The sequence below is a fragment of the Sinocyclocheilus grahami genome, unplaced genomic scaffold (assembly GCF_001515645.1).
Source record: "Sinocyclocheilus grahami isolate Dianchi unplaced genomic scaffold, SAMN03320097.WGS_v1.1 scaffold543.1, whole genome shotgun sequence".
Classification (NCBI taxonomy): domain Eukaryota; kingdom Metazoa; phylum Chordata; class Actinopteri; order Cypriniformes; family Cyprinidae; genus Sinocyclocheilus; species Sinocyclocheilus grahami.
Window position 1 is genome coordinate 745198 of NW_015505722.1, and position 21485 is coordinate 766682.

At 37.9% G+C, this 21485-nt stretch overlaps 1 protein-coding gene and 1 pseudogene across 1 annotated transcript; one reads left to right on the top strand and one right to left on the bottom strand.

Moving 5' to 3' along the window:
* The window catches only part of LOC107555678 (sodium-coupled monocarboxylate transporter 2-like), a 21653-nt pseudogene extending 13879 nt beyond the window's left edge, over positions 1-7774 (bottom strand).
* A 1098-nt stretch (positions 7775-8872) lies between these two features.
* LOC107555712 (fin bud initiation factor-like) lies at positions 8873-9901 on the top strand. The gene has a single exon (XM_016238590.1). It carries the CDS (start codon positions 8886-8888, stop codon positions 9555-9557), a length of 672 nt encoding a protein of 223 aa, XP_016094076.1. The 5' UTR covers positions 8873-8885; the 3' UTR covers positions 9558-9901.
* The last annotated feature ends 11584 nt before the right edge of the window (positions 9902-21485 follow it).

The window sequence follows — 21485 nt, forward strand, 5'->3', positions numbered from 1 at the left end:
AAATCGGCAGTGTATCAAATACTTATTTGCCCCACTGTATATGGGTTAAAAAAACACTTCTAGGTTGTGGCGCACACATGCACTTTTCAGTCTTGGCTGCCTTCATTTCAGTGATGCTACCCGAGCACCAAGATCCCCTTCTAAGATAACGTTGGACCCTGAGTTACAGCCGAAGCATCCCTGATGCATAAAGGGTAAATAAGGGAAGGTTGTGTCCTGCTGCAGCAAGACCTCCTTCCAAGAAAGCTTGTTTATGCCTCCCAACCCCTGTCCAGATCTGGTGTTGGAGCATCATGTTAATGCTGGGTTCACCACATTAGATGTGCTTGCACCCACAAAATCCATTGCTGTTATAGTGGACAGGGTAATTTTTCTTTTCCCTGCAGCGCAAGTGTCAGGCTTGGGAAGCCATACCAGGCATATCGAGTCGGGTACTGCAAAGAGTAGAATGAACTTACTCGCTTGCAGATGTGATCCAAACTTCGGTACAGGACAATGATGGACATGTTGTCTGGTCCGAAAGGCAGAGTCTGCTTGCAAAAGGCACTGTGGAAACGGTTCCAACAGTGAATAGTGAAACAGGCTTTTACAGCTGCTACTTCCTCATTCAAGAACGAAGGTGGTCTCAGGCCCCTCCTCAATCTCAGACACCTAAACCGTGCCGTAATGAAATGTCTGTTCAGTATGTTAACTTTGAAGCAGATCCTCGCACAAATATGCCCAGGGAGCTGGTTTTTATTGGTGGATCTGAAAGATGCTTACTTTCACATCCAGATATGCCCCCATCCCAGACCATTCTTGAGATTCACGTTTAAGGGAGTGGCTTATCAATATACAGTCCTTCCTTCGGACTGTCAATGGCCCCACGCACTTTTACGAAGTGCAAAAACGCAGCTCTTTCCAAAGAAACAGATGGGAATCCACTTTGTGAATTACTTCGATGATTGGCTTGTGTTAGCTGGATCAGAGCAGGAACTTCTTGCTCACAGGTCGCTGCTTCTCAGCCACCTGGAGCGTCTTGGGCTCAAAATCAATTTAGCTAAGAGCTCTCTGTCTCCCAGCCAGTGGGTCAACTTATTGGGAACAGTTATCGATTTAGCCCAGATGCGGGCCTGGCTCATTTCGAAACGCTCACTGACAATTCAGCGGCTAGCGGTGTCATTCAAACTGGGGGCTTCTCGCCCCCTCAAGGTTTTCCAGAGGATGCTCGGCATCATGTCGGCTGCCTCCTCTTTGATTTCTCTGGGCCTGCTTTACATGCAACCCCTTCGATTCTGGCTCAAAGCCTGTGCACTGTCCCATACTTGCCGCCTGAGATGCTTTTGCCTCAAGATGACCCACCACTGCATCAGAGCCATAGCCCCTTGGAAAGCCCTCGCCTATATCAGACAGGCGTTTCTTTGGGACTGACCTCTGGGAAGAAAGGTAGTCACGACAGATGCCTCCAACTCAGGTTGGGGAGCACTGTACAAGGGCAGACCGGCATTCAACCCCTGGTACAGCCAGAAGCAATGCCTGAACTTCAACTGCCTCGAGATGAGGGTGGTTTTTCTGGCCCTAAAAACCTTGCTGCCAGCCTTGTCCATTCGGACAACATGACGGTAGTAGCCTCTATAAATTCAGAGGATGTGCAGGGTCCCAATTTATTCTGCCCAGTTCGGGCCCTTAGAGTTTATGTAAATCTAACCACTTCACGCAACCAGAGCAGCTCTTTGTATGCTTTGGAGGCTGCTCTAAAGGGCTGCCAGTCACAAAGCAGAGACTATCCCGCTGGATAGTCCAGCGGAGTTTCAGTTGGTGATATCTGTGTGGCAGCCAGCTGGTCTTTGCCATCTACCTTCACTAGATTTTATATCCTGGATGTCCCTGCCCTTCAGGCATGGATCTTGTCAGCTTAATCTCTCTGATCCCCTTGTGAGTGGAAAAGGTCTTAGTTATGCAGACCCCAGCCTCAGAACCTGGGTCTCATTGTTAGTTCATGCTTCTTAGGAGCCCTCATTGTTGGCGCTCCAGGTCAGGGCTCACAGAGCGACTTTGTTCTGCACTTATGTATAGCATGGCATTGGATGCAACCCCATAGCATTTCACGCAAACACGAGAGACCGTTTTCGAAACCTTGTTTCAGTATTCAGAGTAATCCCATAGCATGTCACACAATGCTCATCCCCATTATATCTTTGCTGGTCAATCTATCATTCTTTGCTGGTCAAAGTGTTTAAATTCTACAATTTCTAGATCAACTTTATACAGCTTTGCTCACATAAAGGCTGAGCTGCTTGGGTTTTGCTTTGGTTCACTCCGCCTTTTGTTTGACCTACTTCTGGCAGTTAAAAGCGTCAGACCCTTCCTGGTAAAAATCAAGAAACCCAGTGACGTGTTGCGCTTTCATTTCTGCCCTTATAAAGTGGCAGAATGAACAGACAGGCTGTTTTTTTTCATCTTGCTGTGACTCATAATGTTGTACTGATCGGCCAAGACAAATCTCTTTCAGTGATTAAATCTGCTCTTATGTCAAATGACAGAATCAATATTCTGATGATGACTGTATCCTCTTTTAATGTCCTGAAAAGGTTTGAAAACATTGGATGTATTTACACAGTGCTTTGCTGATCCAGTTGGCTGCTCGGTTGGACAGATCTCTAAAACACTGGCTGACAAAGTCCTCATACATCACCACGGCCAAAGCATTGATACTGGCAGCTACTGTGCTGGAAAAGAGATACAGAACATGATGTCTCCTTTTATAGGTCAGTATTGCTCAGCTAAAAAATACATGAAAAAACAGTTAAAGTAAGTTCAAAAATGTTATTATTAAATCAATTAAAGATTTCAAAAATGAAAATTCTGTCATTATTTACTCATGGAAATTTCTTTGAAATCAAGAAATGAATAATGTAAATGATAAATTAAAAATAATTATAAAATGTCTGGAATCTGTTTATTCCTCATATTGTGTTCTAGTCATTCTTTTCCCCAAAAATTCTAGTTAATGTTATCGATAAAAAATGACTGGCCTAAAAAAAAAAAAAAAGCTATTTTTGGCTATCACTACCAAATTTTGGATTCAATCTTTTTGTCAACATGTTTTCAGTTAGCACAGATTTTGTATTTCTTTTTGGAATTAATTGGTCGTAGGCCTCATTGATCTGGTCGCTTCTGTTTTTGAGTGAACATTGCCACAATTATCAGTCACTCAAAAACCGAGGAGTTCAGATCAATGAGGCCTACGATCAATCAATTTAAAAAAGAAATACAAAACCTGTGCTAATTGAAAACAGGTTGACTGAAAAATTTAAAGATATAATCCGAGATTTGGTGATAATACAGCATAATGATAGATTTATAAGCAGTTTTTAATAACCTCAGGGCGTTTTTTGGTATTTTCGCCTAAATTTGACATACTCAAATTCAAATGTTTACCCTACACACATACAATGGAGGAAATTTTAAAAAATGGTTTCATTGTAAAGAAAACCCTTTGAACTACAAAATAAGAGTGTAATTCTTTATAAATAACATTATATATTTTTCAAATATTACAATATAACTTGTAATATGATTATCATAGATTGATATTATCCGAGCCGTGTGTGCAGTATCCTTTCCGTGAGGGAAACGCACCTTCAACACATTCCAAGAACTACAGAGACCAAAAACCCCCAGAGGTACATTCCCGGATGTGAAGACCCCCCTCTCCCCCCTCTAGTGACGCAGAGGTGTCAAATTTCACGGCTCTGAAATGGCTGCCGAGTTGACAGACATGTAATCTGACCAATTGCAGTCCACAACCGAACACAGATCTCTATAACACCAGACGCGCTGGCTGTGCGCGCTTTGGATATGAAGAGCGTCTGTTTTCCAGACGCGCGTCTATTTCGCAACCTGGACAAAACGCTCTATATCTCACCGATGGAAGCTTTCTTGTGATGTATGGCTTGACTTTTTTTGTGAAAAATATATAAAATACACATTCTTCGTAAAAAGTATTCGCAATGGTTAGGCGGAAATTCGTGTGTGGGACGAATACATTTCTAAGCTTAATTTTACTGTTTTATGAATATAAACCAAAAGGAATGGTATTCTTTGTAAAGAAGACACTCCAAGCTTTCAAATGAACCCATATATGGGCTGATACCATATAAGGAAGGCTATGTAAATGTAAATGCAGAGTTTAACTGGTTTTAACTACTTAAAGTATCTTTAATGGAACTTTGTAAAGCAACCTGTATATTTTACAAAGTTCTCAATGTCCTGACTAGGTAAGATGATATTTAAGAAGACAAGCTGAAAACAATTTCCTGAAACCTGTTAACTGCAATTTCATTGGAGTTTAAAATAAAACTTTTAACTTTTGTACTTTGAAGACATAAATTATATTTTAAGGAGAAAAAAGTTATCTTTTCTTGGAAATGTATCTGAGTAGAAATATAAAAGAGTACAGCTATTCATTTCAAACAGTATTCAAGTACAATTATGCATTTGATTTGGAAGCTACAAAGTGACTTATGTTGCATTTTCAGTTCATACATTTCTTGACATGTAATTTAAGTTACAAGAACACAAGTGCAAAATTAAAAAAATTAAAATACAAATTTCACCAAAGAATGCTTCATTTTATAATTAATTTCAGTTGCTCAAGTACTTCACACCACTGTTAACGATGAAGCACACTGATATGCAACATGGCTAGATAAATGTATTTGTATAAATACATAAATGTTTTTATTTAAATTATTTGGTAATTACCAAATAATATTTTTTTAATCAAAATGAGTGACCAGATTGTGAGAAACTCAGACATTTCACAAGTTCGTTCACACAGTCTGTGTGAAACACATAATTTAGCCTACTAGGTATCATGGAACAATATCAAAATTACAATATTATTATATATATTGTTAATATTGATTAATATGTTAATATTGCTTAAATGTATTATTTGCTTAAAAAAATAGGACCAAATAGAAGTGTCCTAACTAAAAACATAATTACAACCAATCATAACCAGTATCACACTTAATAACTATTGATTATAGTGAAACCTGCATCAGAATTCAGCAGCACTCACCAATGTGCAGTAAAAAGTGCAGAAAATGCCAGTGGCAAATATGGATCCCCAAAGATCAAATCCTGTCACTGATGGAGATAAAAAATAAAGAGCCGTGTTTATATATGTTCTGCATGAATGACTCCTAAATTTAGAGATGACTTTTGTCTACGTCACAATAACAATAGAGACAGTCTAATTTAACAAACAAAACATATACATAAGTTACATAAGTAACTAGTGAATCCTGCTTTATTGCAAAAGAGACAATACTCGAGAAACCAAAAGGAATGGTATTCTTTGTAAAGAAGACACTCCAAGCTTTCAAATGAACCCATATATGGGCTGATACCATATAAGGAAGGCTATGTAAATGTAAATGCAGAGTTTAACTGGTTTTAACTACTTAAAGTATCTTTAATGGAACTTTGTAAAGCAACCTGTATATTTTACAAAGTTCTCAATGTCCTGACTAGGTAAGATGATATTTAAGAAGACAAGCTGAAAACAATTTCCTGAAACCTGTTAACTGCAATTTCATTGGAGTTTAAAATAAAACTTTTAACTTTTGTACTTTGAAGACATAAATTATATTTTAAGGAGAAAAAAGTTATCTTTTCTTGGAAATGTATCTGAGTAGAAATATAAAAGAGTACAGCTATTCATTTCAAACAGTATTCAAGTACAATTATGCATTTGATTTGGAAGCTACAAAGTGACTTATGTTGCATTTTCAGTTCATACATTTCTTGACATGTAATTTAAGTTACAAGAACACAAGTGCAAAATTAAAAAAATTAAAATACAAATTTCACCAAAGAATGCTTCATTTTATAATTAATTTCAGTTGCTCAAGTACTTCACACCACTGTTAACGATGAAGCACACTGATATGCAACATGGCTAGATAAATGTATTTGTATAAATACATAAATGTTTTTATTTAAATTATTTGGTAATTACCAAATAATATTTTTTTAATCAAAATGAGTGACCAGATTGTGAGAAACTCAGACATTTCACAAGTTCGTTCACACAGTCTGTGTGAAACACATAATTTAGCCTACTAGGTATCATGGAACAATATCAAAATTACAATATTATTATATATATTGTTAATATTGATTAATATGTTAATATTGCTTAAATGTATTATTTGCTTAAAAAAATAGGACCAAATAGAAGTGTCCTAACTAAAAACATAATTACAACCAATCATAACCAGTATCACACTTAATAACTATTGATTATAGTGAAACCTGCATCAGAATTCAGCAGCACTCACCAATGTGCAGTAAAAAGTGCAGAAAATGCCAGTGGCAAATATGGATCCCCAAAGATCAAATCCTGTCACTGATGGAGATAAAAAATAAAGAGCCGTGTTTATATATGTTCTGCATGAATGACTCCTAAATTTAGAGATGACTTTTGTCTACATCACAATAACAATAGAGACAGTCTAATTTAACAAACAAAACATATACATAAGTTACATAAGTAACTAGTGAATCCTGCTTTATTGCAAAAGAGACAATACTCGAGACAGACTCGTGAGTGCTGTTCCTGTGTGTAAAGGGAATCATTTCCAAGCTAAATTCTTCATCTCAACATACTGTATGATGCACTTAAGTAATGTCTAGGTAGGCAGCACACAGGGTTATGCGCCACTGCCTCTAAAAAAAAAAAGTTCAGTGTAGCATTCTTTTAAAAATAGTTCTTACGTAAATATAATATACTTTAAAAGAATATACTTAAGTGTAAACTTAATGTAATGTTTTTGGACACTTCATTGTGTCAATTGCAATTAAAATATTTTAGTATAATAGTTTACATTTATATTAAATGGAATTAGCTTAACCTTTGAGTGCTTTTTGGCCCATTTAAGTAGAATTTAAATAAATCTTAATAAACTAAGATAAACCATTGTACAGAATCTGAAGAGTTAAAAACAGAACAATCAGCATTGAACAAACTATAAAATACATGTTTTAAATGTATGAAAATGTAATCCTACTCACCGTTTGAATTATATAAATTAGAGTGGCGGCAACACGAACAAGCTTACAAAAACGCATCTCCAAATACTGTGAGAACAACAAATCAGAACAAGTTTGTATCATGCTGGAGGGCCTCAACCTGCAGAACTACAGCTGACACGCCCTATGGGATTTGTTACTAAAGGTCATGACCTCCAAAAAGCCCAGCAACATCTGGCCATCATCCTACCTCAATACTTCATTTCTGTCTACTGTAGAAGATATATCTTATATTGATGATTTCGTGATGATTTAATAATAATATAATATTTGTATGAAATCTAGTGAAACTAGTGAAACCTAAAGTATAAAACCTTTGATGACAAAAGCAAATTTGAAATGTACGTTTATACCTCGTATGTACTGGTGATGCCTGATCTGTAGAACACAGGCAGGAAGAGCTCAGCGGTTAATAATACCACGAATGTGTAGGCGACCCCAAAGATGACATACGAGGCCCCATATCTTTACACATCTGACGGGGCCCCGATCACTGTGACCGCAGACATGAAGCTGGTGGTGAGAGAAAGGACATCTGATGGCCCTTGACCAGAAACTCTTTAGATGAGGCTTTCTTTCTCTCTTTTATGGTGAAGAAGATCCCGATACCAGAGGAGATCACAAACAGAAAGGCGAACACCACATAGTCCCCAACCTGGAAGGTGCCTACTGTGTGACTTTTGTCCATCATGTCTGACACAGAATCTGATCAAACTGGTAGTTTGGCTCCAGTATCTCTAGTTCAGACACGTCACATGTGAATCATGTCAATCATTGTGTTTTTAACAGGTTAAAAATGCTTATGAGTCAAGACGTGGGGTGAGGGGTCATATTAGTCATTATATTACTCACATTTGTCCTCAAGAATTACCTTCCATGATCCAATTAAACCATACTAATAAGCAAAAACGAACATCCTATTCTTCATGCAATCCAGAATGGCAGCACATTAGAAAGGTTTGAGCTGCACTCAATTGCACCTAAATGACTCATTTCATTTTGGGTGTGGAAGAGCTTTTACATTTGCCAAAAACAGAACTTTTTTTAATATTAAAAACAAACCAGTAAGCCGAGCCCAGATGAGAAAAAGTAAAGCAAAAGTAACATAACTAAGTAAAGCAATTAGTTATTTTTAGGGATTAACACAGTATTACAATGCATTACTTTTAAAAGTATTTTTCACCAACACTGATTATATTATATAATATGAATACATAGGATATAAAGGATATGGTGTCTGTCAAAAAAATGTGGTATATTTTACTTGTGCAAAACCTAGAAGGTGATTCATTATTACTCTCACTTATGATGATGAATAACTGGTGATGTGCTTTAGTGATGTTTGTAATACTTTGTCATCCGTAAAACTCTCTCATGTGTAGTTTACCCTGATAAGTGCTGACAAAGTGTTTTCAAAGAAGGCTGTTTTTGCTTTTTAGTTGACAGATGTGATCAAGTTAAAAACTTTGGAAATTGAATCAAATCCATTTGCACTGATGACCATCACAAAAGTAGAAGTTATTATATTATATTATATATTATATTATATATTATATTATATTATATTATATTATATTATATTATATTATATTATATTATATTATATTATATTATATTATATTATATTATTATTAGGGTACAAAGCAAAAACTTGCAAAAAGCTAAGTTTAAAAACGCTTTCAGGCTGTGCTTATGAGTGGAGAGGCGCAGCACGGTGTAATTTGAGCGCGTAAAAGCGCGTTGGACTCAGATTACAGCCTGAGCGTCTCTTCTAGTGCGCATACTTATATGAAGGATTCCAGATGTGGACATCGTCCCTGTCAGGTCAGTCAAACCTTCCGAGTGGACAGAAGATATCTATCATGTTACCTTTCGCCCTTGGTCTGTTTTTATTGCCGTTCTGCGGTGCGGTCTACAAGGGACCTTTGCTCCCTGAAATGTCCAACGGGACTTTTCACCACTTTTTCGTCCCGGACGGTGATTACGAGGAGACCGACGACCCGGAGAAATGTCAGATGCTCTTTAAATGGATCGACCGCAGACCGTGTCCGCTGGAGGAAGACCAGGACTCGATCATACGAGAGGATTTCTTCATCATTAAACAACAGATAGAAGACGCAGCGCGCGTTCTGGAGAGCCTCGGGAAGAGCATTTCCTACGACCTGGACGGCGAGGACAGTTATGGGAAATACCTGAAGAGGGAGATTGTGCAAATCAACGAGGCTTTTACAAACGTGGAGAAATCTCTTCTGGAGCTGGAGACGAAATTCAAGCAAAGCCAGGATACCGAGCAAAAAGAGGAGAATGAGTTCACCAATAACTTTATCAACCCCATGTATAATGTGAGGGACACTCTACAGGAAACTCTGGACATCTCGTCCGGACTCAAGGATAAACATGAACTCATCTCTCTGATCATTCGGAGTCATGGATCCAGGTTAAGCCGACTTAAAAATGACTACCTGAATGTTTAGAGTCACAGACATTCTGGACAGACTACAGTCCAAGTTGGATTGTTATTCTGAAGTGTGTTAAACGTTGGATCTCCAAAATTTCCCAAAGCATGTAACTCTTTGGTGGTTTTGAGTACTAAACGCTCATTCACTCTTAAAAATAAAGAGCAGAGAACCAGGATTTTCATATTTTCATATATATTTGGAGATTTAAAATGTTTTTATTGAGGCTTCATTATGCGTTCATAAGTCTATTGGTTTCTAATTTTTTTGTCTCTGGGCATGTATGCAAACATGATGTTAAGAATGTGTATGCCTTTTTTGATCGCATAGATAGTTGCATAAATAAATTGTTATAGCCACCAGTGAAAGAAATTGGCATTTTATTTACTGAAAAAAATATAATGTAAAAATTGAAATATGAATTAATAAGATTTAGTTAACCTGATTATAAACAAGCTTCATTTAAATGCAAGATCAGGTAGAAATAGCACATTGAACACCAACTGTGGTTTCACTTCTTAGGCACTCTCAGACTGAATACCATACACAGATTTGTATGTCAAAATCTGTTATTCCTGTAATCAGTCTTCAGTAGACTGGTCTTTTTCAGCTGTCTGTGTACTGCTGACATTCATTTTGGATGATTGAGGTTTGAGGAAGCTGGAAGGGTGGTGGTTAAACAAGCTGGTTGAGATTTGGCATTTCCTGTGCCTTTAGAACAGAACGTCTCTTTCTCTTTCTGCCATGTGGAAGAATAATCAAACTCTGCAGCAATATACAAAGAAACACAATCTACCATTCCTACTGCCAACTCCACCAGAATGCTGGAATATTTGCTGGTGAACAGTTTTAAGGTTGAACTGTAGACCATCCATTAACATAAGTCATTACTCATGATCAAAATTACGCTGAAGCATACAACATATTATAAACCACACATTCATAAGCTAAAATATTGTACCAAAAGCACTGTGCTGTTGCTGCATGTTAATTTCTAACCAGAACAACGAAGTACTTATATATGTTTTCAACTCACAGTCCCCTGGGCTGGAACTGTTTTCTTTTTCTTCCTCACATTCAGAGTTTTATTCTTGCTGGAGGTTAAAGCTCAAGGAAAGAATGTCTTTACTACTGGTTTTGTGTTGCCAGATCTGAGCCTGTTCAATAACATCTCATATGGATCCAGTTTCAGTGGTTTCACTTGATTTTTTTCTTGATGTTTATCTTAAGTAAGATACTAAAGGATGCTGTCAATATGGAAGGAATATCTGTCAACCATGACCATAGTTGGAGTTTGATTGATGTATTGGTTTTGTTAGATTTCCAGTGAACATCCTTAGAGTTTAAAATAAAATGATATCATATTCTCATCTCAGCTTTCATGTGCCAACTGCTATAAATTACATTGGAAGTGTGTGTGTATGTACTCCCTAGTATTCCCTATACATAATGTCTGCTCAAGGATAGTAATACCAGTAAATTTTATCCTTGTGGGTACTTTTTTTTTTTAGATCCCCGTGTGGAAATAAGCTTATACATCATAAAGAATTAAGTGTTTTGAAAATCAAATGAACGCAGAAAGTTTTGTGTGAGGGGTAGGTTTAGGGTAAGAGGATAGAAAAACAGTTTTATTTTGTGATGAATGTGAATTTATTTTATGATTGAATATGTATTGAATTTCTGCACATGAAGTGATCAATGCTATACAATTATACAAAATGATCACATTCAAAAGCTATGAGCAAAATGTTTGTCATCAATTTTGTAAAATATATTTGTTCTTGATAGTAGTAACTTTATTTATCCCCTTGGGGAAATTTTGTTTCAGTGTCTTGTTTCAATATGCGGTTCTCACAAACGACAATACAACATAAATTTCACAAAAGAAACAATACAATTTAACATCAATGAATCAAGAAGTGCTAATTACTGAATGAGACCTGCTCATTACAAAAATAAAAAATAAATAATAAACTTGGGGAAATTTTGTTTCAGTGTCTTGTTTCAATATGCGGTTCTCACAAACGACAATACAACATAAATTTCACAATAGAACCAATACAATTTAACATCAATTAATCAAGAAGTGCTAATTACTGAATGAGACCTGCTCATTACAAAAAAAAAAAATAAAAAAAAATAAAATCTTTCCTATCTTTCATTTAAGCACTTCACTGCCTGTGTTATAAAAGATTTTTTCCCTCTATTTTTAAGAAACACCGGTATCCTGAATCTTCTACCCGAAGGCAAGAGCTCAAACTCATTATACAGTGGGTGCCTATCATCAGATATAATTTTCATAGCTTTACCAAGACATCTAGTCTGATAAATTTGTTGTAAACCCATCACAGGGATACCAAGTAATTTACTTGCAGTACTTATAATTTTCCTGAACATACTCTTTTGTTCCACCGTAGCATTCCCAAACCAGCAAATAATACAAAAAGTCAGTACACTTTCAATAAAAGAGTTATAAAACACTAATACATGATACATGGTTCATTCTATAATTTCCCCGGGTAATGGTTTTATCGGTCTTTTCTTGTTTTCATTTATGTTAATCGACTTTACTTTGAAATGTTACCTTTTCTTATAAATTGAAAATTCCTATCTTTTTCTCTTGTCTCTGTTCATAGCTCTTTCCCCAGACGTAGCAGCTGCATCTGAAATTGCATACTGTCGGTGTGCTTTCACTGTCATTCGAAGACTTGCATATGTTTGTATATATTCATCATCTATGTTCCATAAAGTAGACATGCTAATCCCTATCATTTACAAATAGGACAACCCTTCGCCCGTGTGAAAATTTTATGCCTAATTTTAGGAATACTGCCTATTTGGATGTACTGCTTATAGTGATTTTATATAGTATAGGTAAATTCAGAAATTGAGGCCCACTGATCAAGTCACGGCTGCCGCAGTTTCTGACCAACTCTCGGCCAGCGCCAGGTTTCCTGTCTCTGTCGAGCCTGAGACTTCTCATGTCTCCAATCATGTCACAGTTCAGATAATGATACACAGGGCAATGTTGCCAAGTGATGTTGTTTGGGCACTTTTCCTTTGAGAATGGGCAACAAATTCTCTTAAAGTTTCAAAATCTGGAAACTTTAGATCTGTCCTGGGCCCTGTGTCTCACCTGGTTGTCTTTTGATGGCTACATTGCCCAGCAGCATTGCTCAAAAAGTTGACAAGGGACATAATATGTGATCCCAGAATAACATAGGTTTCATAGACAATTGGGCGAGTTTTTGGGGCAGACCTGACCTGTTGAAAATAAATGGTCTTCATCTCTCCAGGGGTGGTGCCACTCTTCTCTCTAGAAATATGACACATAGTCTTAGAGTTTGAACTTCACTAACTGGGGCAGGAAAAAGGTCAGGAAGCAGACAGACTGGCTAAACCGACCGTATGCTAGCCACGTCACGTCACAGAAATCAGTTAAATCTCAACACGTACAGATTCCTTCACCTAGATATCATACTATAGAGACTGTGTCTGTGAAAATACAAAAAAACGTCCAAAACTGGCTACTGTACTGTATTGTACTGGCTACTGGGATTTTAATATCCACGTTGATAATTAAAAAAGATGCATTGAGGTCAGCATTTATAGACATTCTGAACTCAACTGGGGTTAGACAACACGTATCAGGGCTTACTCTTTGTCAAAATCATACTTTAGATTTAATACTGTTACATGGAATTGATGTTAATGGTGTTGAAATTCTGCAGCAGAGTGATTATATCTCGGATCATTATCTAGTCTCGTGTATACTCCATATAGCTAAAGCTGCAAATTCAAGTCCTTGTTACAAATATGAACCATCACTTCTACCACAAAAGATTGCTTTGTAAATAATCTTCCTGACTTGTCTCAATTCCTCAGCATATCCAATAGCTCAGGAAAACCTGACGGTGTAACAGAAACTATTGACTCTCTCTATTCTAGCACTTTAGATACGGTTGCTCCTTTACACTTAAAGAAGATTAAGGAAAACAGTCCGACACTTTGGTATAATGAGCACATTCGTGCCTTAAAGAGAGCAGCCCAGAGTACTGGAATAACATAGGTTTCATAGACAATTGGGCGAGTTTTTGGGGCAGACCTGACCTGTTGAAAATAAATGGTCTTCATCTCTCCAGGGGTGGTGCCACTCTTCTCTCTAGAAATATGACACATAGTCTTAGAGTTTGAACTTCACTAACTGGGGCAGGAAAAAGGTCAGGAAGCAGACAGACTGGCTAAACCGACCGTATGCTAGCCACGTCACGTCACAGAAATCAGTTAAATCTCAACACGTACAGATTCCTTCACCTAGATATCATACTATAGAGACTGTGTCTGTGAAAATACAAAAAAACGTCCAAAACTGGCTACTGTACTGTATTGTACTGGCTACTGGGATTTTAATATCCACGTTGATAATTAAAAAAGATGCATTGAGGTCAGCATTTATAGACATTCTGAACTCAACTGGGGTTAGACAACACGTATCAGGGCTTACTCTTTGTCAAAATCATACTTTAGATTTAATACTGTTACATGGAATTGATGTTAATGGTGTTGAAATTCTGCAGCAGAGTGATTATATCTCGGATCATTATCTAGTCTCGTGTATACTCCATATAGCTATGAGCACATTCGTGACTTAAAGAGAGCAGCCCAGAGTACTGAGCGCAGCTGGAAGACAACAAAACTAGAGGTATTTCGTATTGCAAGGCAGGAAAGTAATTCTACTTATAGAAAAGCTCTAAAAACCACTAGATCTGCTTGCTTTTCGTCTCTCTTAGAAGAAAACACAACCCCAGACATTTATTCAAAACAGTGGCTAAATTAATGAAAAACAAAGCATGCAGACATTCCCCAGCAGCAGAGCAGTAATGACTTTATAAACTTCTTTACTTCCAAGATTGATCCTATTAGAGATTAAATTATTACCATGCAGCCGTCAGCCACAGTATCACATCAGATAGTGCACTATAGATACCCTGAGGAACAATTCCACTCATTCTCTGCTATAGGACAGGAAGAATTGTACAACACAGAAGTTTTAAATATTGGACCAAAAACCTCCACATGTAATAACCTAGAACACTGTCTAATACTTGATGGCTGCTCTGTTAATTCCTCGCCATCAGTTAGGAACCTAGGTGTGCTATTTGATAGCAATCTTTCCTTTGAAGACCATGGGTCCTGTTTTAACGATCTAAACACATGGTCTAAAGCGCATGGCGCAATTGCGCTTAGGGCGTGTCCGAATCCACTTTTGCTAGTTTACTGACGGGAAAAATGGTCAGTGCACCCGGAGCATGATTTAAAAGGGTAGTCCCTATTCTCTTAATGAGTAATGGGTGTTTTGGGCGTAACGTGCCATAAACCAATCAGAGTCTCATCTCCCATCTCCTTTAAAAGCCAGTTGCGCTAACACCATGGCGGGTTCACTATTTACATGGCGGAATTTAATTTTTCATTTTTTAAAATGTTTGTGTGCTGCTGTGCGTCCCTGTGTGTCGAATCCACTTTTGCTAGTTTACTGACGGGAAAAATGGTCAGTGCACCCGGAGCATGATTTAAAAGGGTAGTCCCTATTCTCTTAATGAGTAATGGGTGTTTTGGGCGTAACGTGCCATAAACCAATCAGAGTCTCATCTCCCATCTCCTTTAAAAGCCAGTTGCGCTCGCACCATGGCGGGTTCACTATTTACATGGCGGAATTTAATTTTTCATTTTTTAAATGTTTGTGTGCTGCTGTGCGTCCCTGTGTGTGTAATAAGCAAAGTGTACACGCGTTGTGCACCTGCCTATAGGCGCATATTACAAACGCACTCTTTAAATAACAAAGAAAAAATATTGCGCCAGACTTTAGACCAGGTTTTTGTTGGTCAATGGCGCAGTCTATTTCAGTTGACCATATCAACTAGATGAGCCCCAGAGACAGATCCCTTGTGAAGACCTCATCACCTCGATGACCATCGGCGCAAGACCACAAGAACCAGACAAGTCCACTGCACAATCTGACCTGTGCTGCAGCCTGGAATTAAACCACGCCATGCTGGTTTTGTCTGATCAGAGGAGAACTGGCCCTCTGACTTTTCCTGGGTTTCTCCCTAGGTTTTTTCTCCATTTCTGTCACCGATGGAGTTTTGGTTCCTTGCCACTGTCTTTGGCTTGCTTAGTTGCGGACGCTTGACTGATTGCACAGACACTATTGGAAGAAAGCTGAACTCGATGATGACATCACTGAATCATCAATGAATTGACTTTAGCTGAAAAATGACTGTTATTGTTGCCTCATTGACAAACTATTTTCCTGTTTGACACTGTAAAGCTGCTTTGACACAATCAATATTGTATAAAGCGCTATACAAATAAAGGTGACTTGACTTGACTTTTTGCCGATCTGTTGAGTAGTGTGCACACAACAGCAACTAGATGGAACCACAGACAGTCAGTGTGAGAAGAGCAGACAGCTTTGAAAATTGTGCAGTGTGAACCTTGCATAAGATAATGAACCCTGCATTCAAAATACAGTAGGAACAATACCTCATATTCAGACGTAAGTAAGCAGTGGACAATTTGCTATTCCATAAGACCACAAATGTTGAGTCATCAGATTAAAGAAGATGTGCAAGACTGAGTTATTGGTTGGAAAACACGTAGTTCAAAGAATAATGCCAACATGTTGGATGTAGTATGTCTGTGAAGGTATTAATATGACACATATGCAAGGTCCACCCAACTGGCCCAACAATGGAATCCAATGGTGTGGTTACATCAGACTTTGAGGTAACATCAGCCTCCACATGATCTACTAGTCATAATGATTTCAGGAGAATTTAGAAAAAAAATTAAATATAACATTTTATTTGTCCGGTAAAAATGTTTAATGCCAATAACAAAATTAAACAATTAGAAGCCAATTCAGACGAGAAAATGAAATTTTGAATCACATTGTAGCCACATGGCAATTCAGTGCTCTTGTACATGGATTACTGTAGCTATATGGGAAAAACCCAAGTGTTTTTCACATAGGAGACAAACGTAGGAAATGTAACTTGAAATTGCTGAACAATTCCAGTATTACAGTTATTCCAATTCTACACAAGACGTATAGTCTAGAATGCATAGCATAAACAACCTATTACCTAAGTATTTCAAACAACACTTACAGCAAAGCAATCATGTTAAAGAATAAACGTAACTAGTCTATGTGCACATGTAGTAGCACAAACAACTATAAAGTGTGTTCTATGAACACAATGTGTTTAACACAATTACACATTTAAAAATAAACAAATGCATACCTGACAGCAGAGAAACACACAACAGCATGCGAGAGCTCTAGTGCAGAGCTCCAGATACACACACACAGTCTGGGGGTTTTCTGGTTACAGAATCCCAAATTAATTAATGTCTTGCCACTTTCCTTATATATCCAGACCAGAACAAATAAGTCTGCAAATCAGTTGTAAAAACATAAAAGACATTTTGGTTTGTCAGGATCCTGTGACCCAAGGGTCACACCTGGCTGGAGAGGGGAAAACATTCTTACAGACCCTGAGGGAGACCCACCCATCAGCAGTAGAACTGAATTCTCATAACACAAGTGACTGCTGTGAAATTGAGACCATTTTACTAATCGCATGGAGGCCTCTACAATTATACTAAACACAAAGGGAAAAACAGATTAATAAGATACATCAAACGTGGTATATACGTAGATATTCTTAGTGAACTTTCAGTTAAACCTGTTCGGGAAGAGGGCAGAGGGGGGGTCATAAATGAGCAAGGAGAGAAGTTTGGACAAGGTGGTGTCATTTGCTCTTTTTGGAGATCTCTTCTCCAGATTAGTTTTATTGTTTTGTTGCATGGCATCTATTTTGTGCGAGTTCCTGAAGTTTGGTTTCATGGGGAGATCATTTTGTGTGTTTTTGGGTGGTACACATAATTTGAATTCAATTCAAGTTCAATTGAATTCAACACATGCTTTTTAAATTCAGCCAGGTGTTTCTAGTTGAACTCATTATTTTTGTATAAATACCCTCGTGAAGTCTTTCCCTTGTCTGCTGTCAAACACTGAATGTTTCCTACAACAAGTTTATTAAGTTCATGAAAGGTTTTGTCAAAGTTTGTTAATGTCAGGGTTTCCTTAAAGCCATGATTTGGGTTCTTGATAGTGTATTTTGTTTGTAGTTGTTACGTTTTCACTCAGTAAGTTTGCTCTTTTTGGAGATCTCTTCTCCAGATTAGTTTTATTGTTTTGTTGCATGGCATCTATTTTGTGCGAGTTCCTGAAGTTTGGTTTCATGGGGAGATCATTTTGTGTGTTTTTGGGTGGTACACATAATTTGAATTCAATTCAAGTTCAATTGAATTCAACACATGCTTTTTAAATTCAGCCAGGTGTTTCTAGTTGAACTCATTATTTTTGTATAAATACCCTCGTGAAGTATTTCCCTTGTCTGCTGTCGAACACTGAATGTTTCCTACAACAAGTTTATTAAGTTCATGAAAGGTTTTGTCAAAGTTTGTTAATGTCAGGGTTTCCTTAAAGCCATGGTTTGGGTTCTTGATAGTGTATTTTGTTTGTAGTTGTTACGTTTTCACTCAGTAAGTCTACACTTTTTCAATTAACATTACAATTTATCGTTTGTGAGGAGCTCTAGCTACACCCTTTTGTTTTAAATGATCTCACTCATTTTGTGCATGTAATAATTAATATTGTGTGTATAGATTTGGCTATGTGAGGGCTAAAATGTGCTCAAAATGGTGAAACGTTGAAAATATCCAATTGATGTGGTTCTCACTATTTGAAATGTTCACACGTCAGCCAAATCTTGTTCTACTATAAATCTAATGATGTCAGCGGGTTTTTGTGAGAGGTAGCTTTAGTATATAGTAACTATCATTAGCTCCCAAAGCCCGTGTGTGAGTGTGTCTTCCTGGAATCTGCCCTCAGTAAACAAACAGCAGCTGCTGCTCATCACAGCACCCCCACACCTACTACACACATACTTACTCACAATGCTTACACACACTGTGTCAACACAGAACCGCTTCGGCCATTTCTAGCTAAATTGTTAAGTGTGTTTCTTTTTCTTTCATAATCTTCATCTGTCATTATCATATAAACAACGCATCTGCGTAGTGTTTAATGCTGAGCGCTTAAGTTACTCTAATATTTTCAGTGTTTTGATAGGGATTGAACATTTTATATTCCCCCAGTTTCTGCTGGAGAGAAATGTCAGACAGCTTAATATAAAGCACCAGAATAGAAACTTCAAGAGAAGAAGTGTTCGGGTTCATATTGAGATCTTGCTGACTGTGGTCAAATTTGAGCACAGTTTGAGACAGTGTGGAGATTTCTTCTGATTACTGGTTTTTATTCTCAGCAAAGATCTCAGAAGCAATTAAGATCTTAAAGAAATCTCATTTGTGAGATTTCTTTGCCGTGGGGAAGTATATAATTAAAGAGCTAAAAAAGAGAGAGCTGTCTGAAGTCTGACATGCTGAGAGAGATTTGATCCTGTTCGCCTTCTTCCTTTGTGTGTCTCACCTCAGAGTCCCTTTTCCCCAGTGGGACCCGCGTCCAAACACAAGCCTTCCTCATCCGGCCCTGTCTGATCCAGCCTCCAGCCGCTCTGCACACCAGCTCCAAACCACAACCACTCTAGCTTCATTATCCAGGTTATGGATAATGAAACTTTTTTTTTTAATGTGAAGTTAAGTGCAATTTTATGAGCGGCACTGCTCACTGGAGAAAGTTTCTTAATGTGTGAATTTCTTCAGTGTGTGGCACTGCACATTTATGCTGACATGAACGATACCTCAAATTGTGTGTATATATATATATATATATATATATATATATATATATATATATATACACATCATTAGGTATTTTATTTTACCATTAATGACTGTTAATGCATTCAACAGCAACAGTTTTGCAGTATTTATAAAAGCACTCTAAAATACTGCTGAATTTAACTGAAATTAACTGCAATTAATATACAATTAAGTGTCTGAAAACATATATTCAGTTTGCATTCAAGTTTTTTTTTTCTTTTAAAGTAGATTATTTCTGTAATAAGTATGATTTTAAATGTATGCTAAAATGTAGAGACCAGAAGCTTGAGAATGGGCTCTTTTGACTTGGGCCTGTGAGAAACACCTTAGCAACCACTTAGAGTACCCTAGTAACCATCTAGCAACACCCTAGCAACCACCCAGATGAACATAGTGTCATGGCAGTGACTTTTGCATTGGCAAGCACCACTCACATTTTCTTCACAAAATGTTGAGTCTGGATGAGTGGGAAAACAGAGAACAAATCAGAAACAGGAGGCAATGACTAAACAAATACTTTAATGAGATTTTACTTGTGCTGTCAGTCTTGAGTTTTCAAGTGCTTTCAGTCTTATTCAGTTTTGAGTATCAGTGGACTCTTTTTGGGATCCAGTTGGTTTTTCACACTTGAAATTGTCAGGGTCATTCTTAACCCTGATTAAACATAATCCTGGGTTCTTTTGTTCCATATTTCACCAAATTGCATAAATTGTCCTGGATTAGTAAGTAATCCATGTTAGTCAGCTCCTGAAATTTTACTGTATGCCCTCGTAACTTTTGTATCTCTATTATTTGCATATCAAGTTAATAACAGTGATTGGACAAAAACAGGTCATAGCGAGCACACAATCTGTTTTAATAACAAAGCACACAACTATTAAACAAGGTAAGCTAAGGTAGTCTGAAAGCTAAGCTAGTCATTTTAGTCAAATGGCTGCAAAAATAACATTAAAAAAGAGCAATAAAGCATTCCTCAAATATTGTTTAGTTTAAGATGACATGGGTCACAGTCAAAAACCTTTTAGTATTTATGGAAAGTTGCAGAAAACTACTGAACTAAGAGTTTCTCGCATTGGTACCAAGTTAGATTGTCGGCCATCTGTGCAAACACATGGATGTGGATTCTCTCTTGTTTCTGTTTCAGATTCAGCGTGCGGAGAAGGCGAGATGCTGTGTTAGCAAAGCGTGCTTGTGTTTTACTGAAACCGATATTCACGTCCTGACCTGAAAGAACACTTATAAGCATTCAGAACTCTGTAACTGAATCAATGGAAATCTCCTAATTGTTCTGATTTTCCTAAATAATATGGTCATGTAGTGACGTTTCTGATGCAAAAAAATGGATATGGAGAGTTGATTTGGAAAATCTGAATGTTTATCACAGTAAAAAGACAGATCTACCTTACATAGGCGTGAGCTGTGACTCACAGATGTGAGCAAGACACAGCCATGACAAATGATTTTCTCAGACAACATTTTCCACAGTTTATTCATGCACTACTAGAATAAAGGAGTTCCTCTTCAGGAACTCGAGCTGCGTCGAAAAACGCTAGGGGAACGCCGTTCAGCGTGACGGGCTTTGAATCTCGTGTGTAATCAGACCAACAGCTGGGCGAGACGTCACGGCGGGTGACGTAATGACCAGGAGGCTATAAAAGCACGTGCGGTGAGACCAGCGCCAGCTTTTTGTCGTTCAGCAAGCGCTCTGTGTGTGTGTGTCAGTCTGATATCTGTTTGTGAGTCATATTTGGTGTTGTCTGTCCCGTAGGGCTAGAAGATAATTATGTCTAAAGCACATGACAAGTCACATCATTTGAGTAGGGGCAAAGGCAGCCAGCGTTTCAAACTGTGTGTTCCTCCCTGCCCGCGTTTCATTACGGGTGCGGACACACACAGTTTGTGCATTGTCTGCCTGGGAGCGGAGCATGCTGAGTCAGCTCTTGAGAGCGCTGACTGCCCGCATTGCGAGTGTCTTCCCATGCATGCTCTCCGCTCCCGAAAGGCACTCTTTGCGGAGGGTGCTTTCGCAAGCGTTCCCCGTGGCGCGGGTCCCGCTTCCGCCGAGGCGCAGCGGCGATTGCGCTCGTGGGGTTCGCA

Coding starts and splice junctions, on each gene's coding strand:
- LOC107555712 (XM_016238590.1), top strand. CDS start 8,886: ATGTGGACATCGTCCCTGTCAGGTCAGTCAAACCTTCCGAGTGGACAG.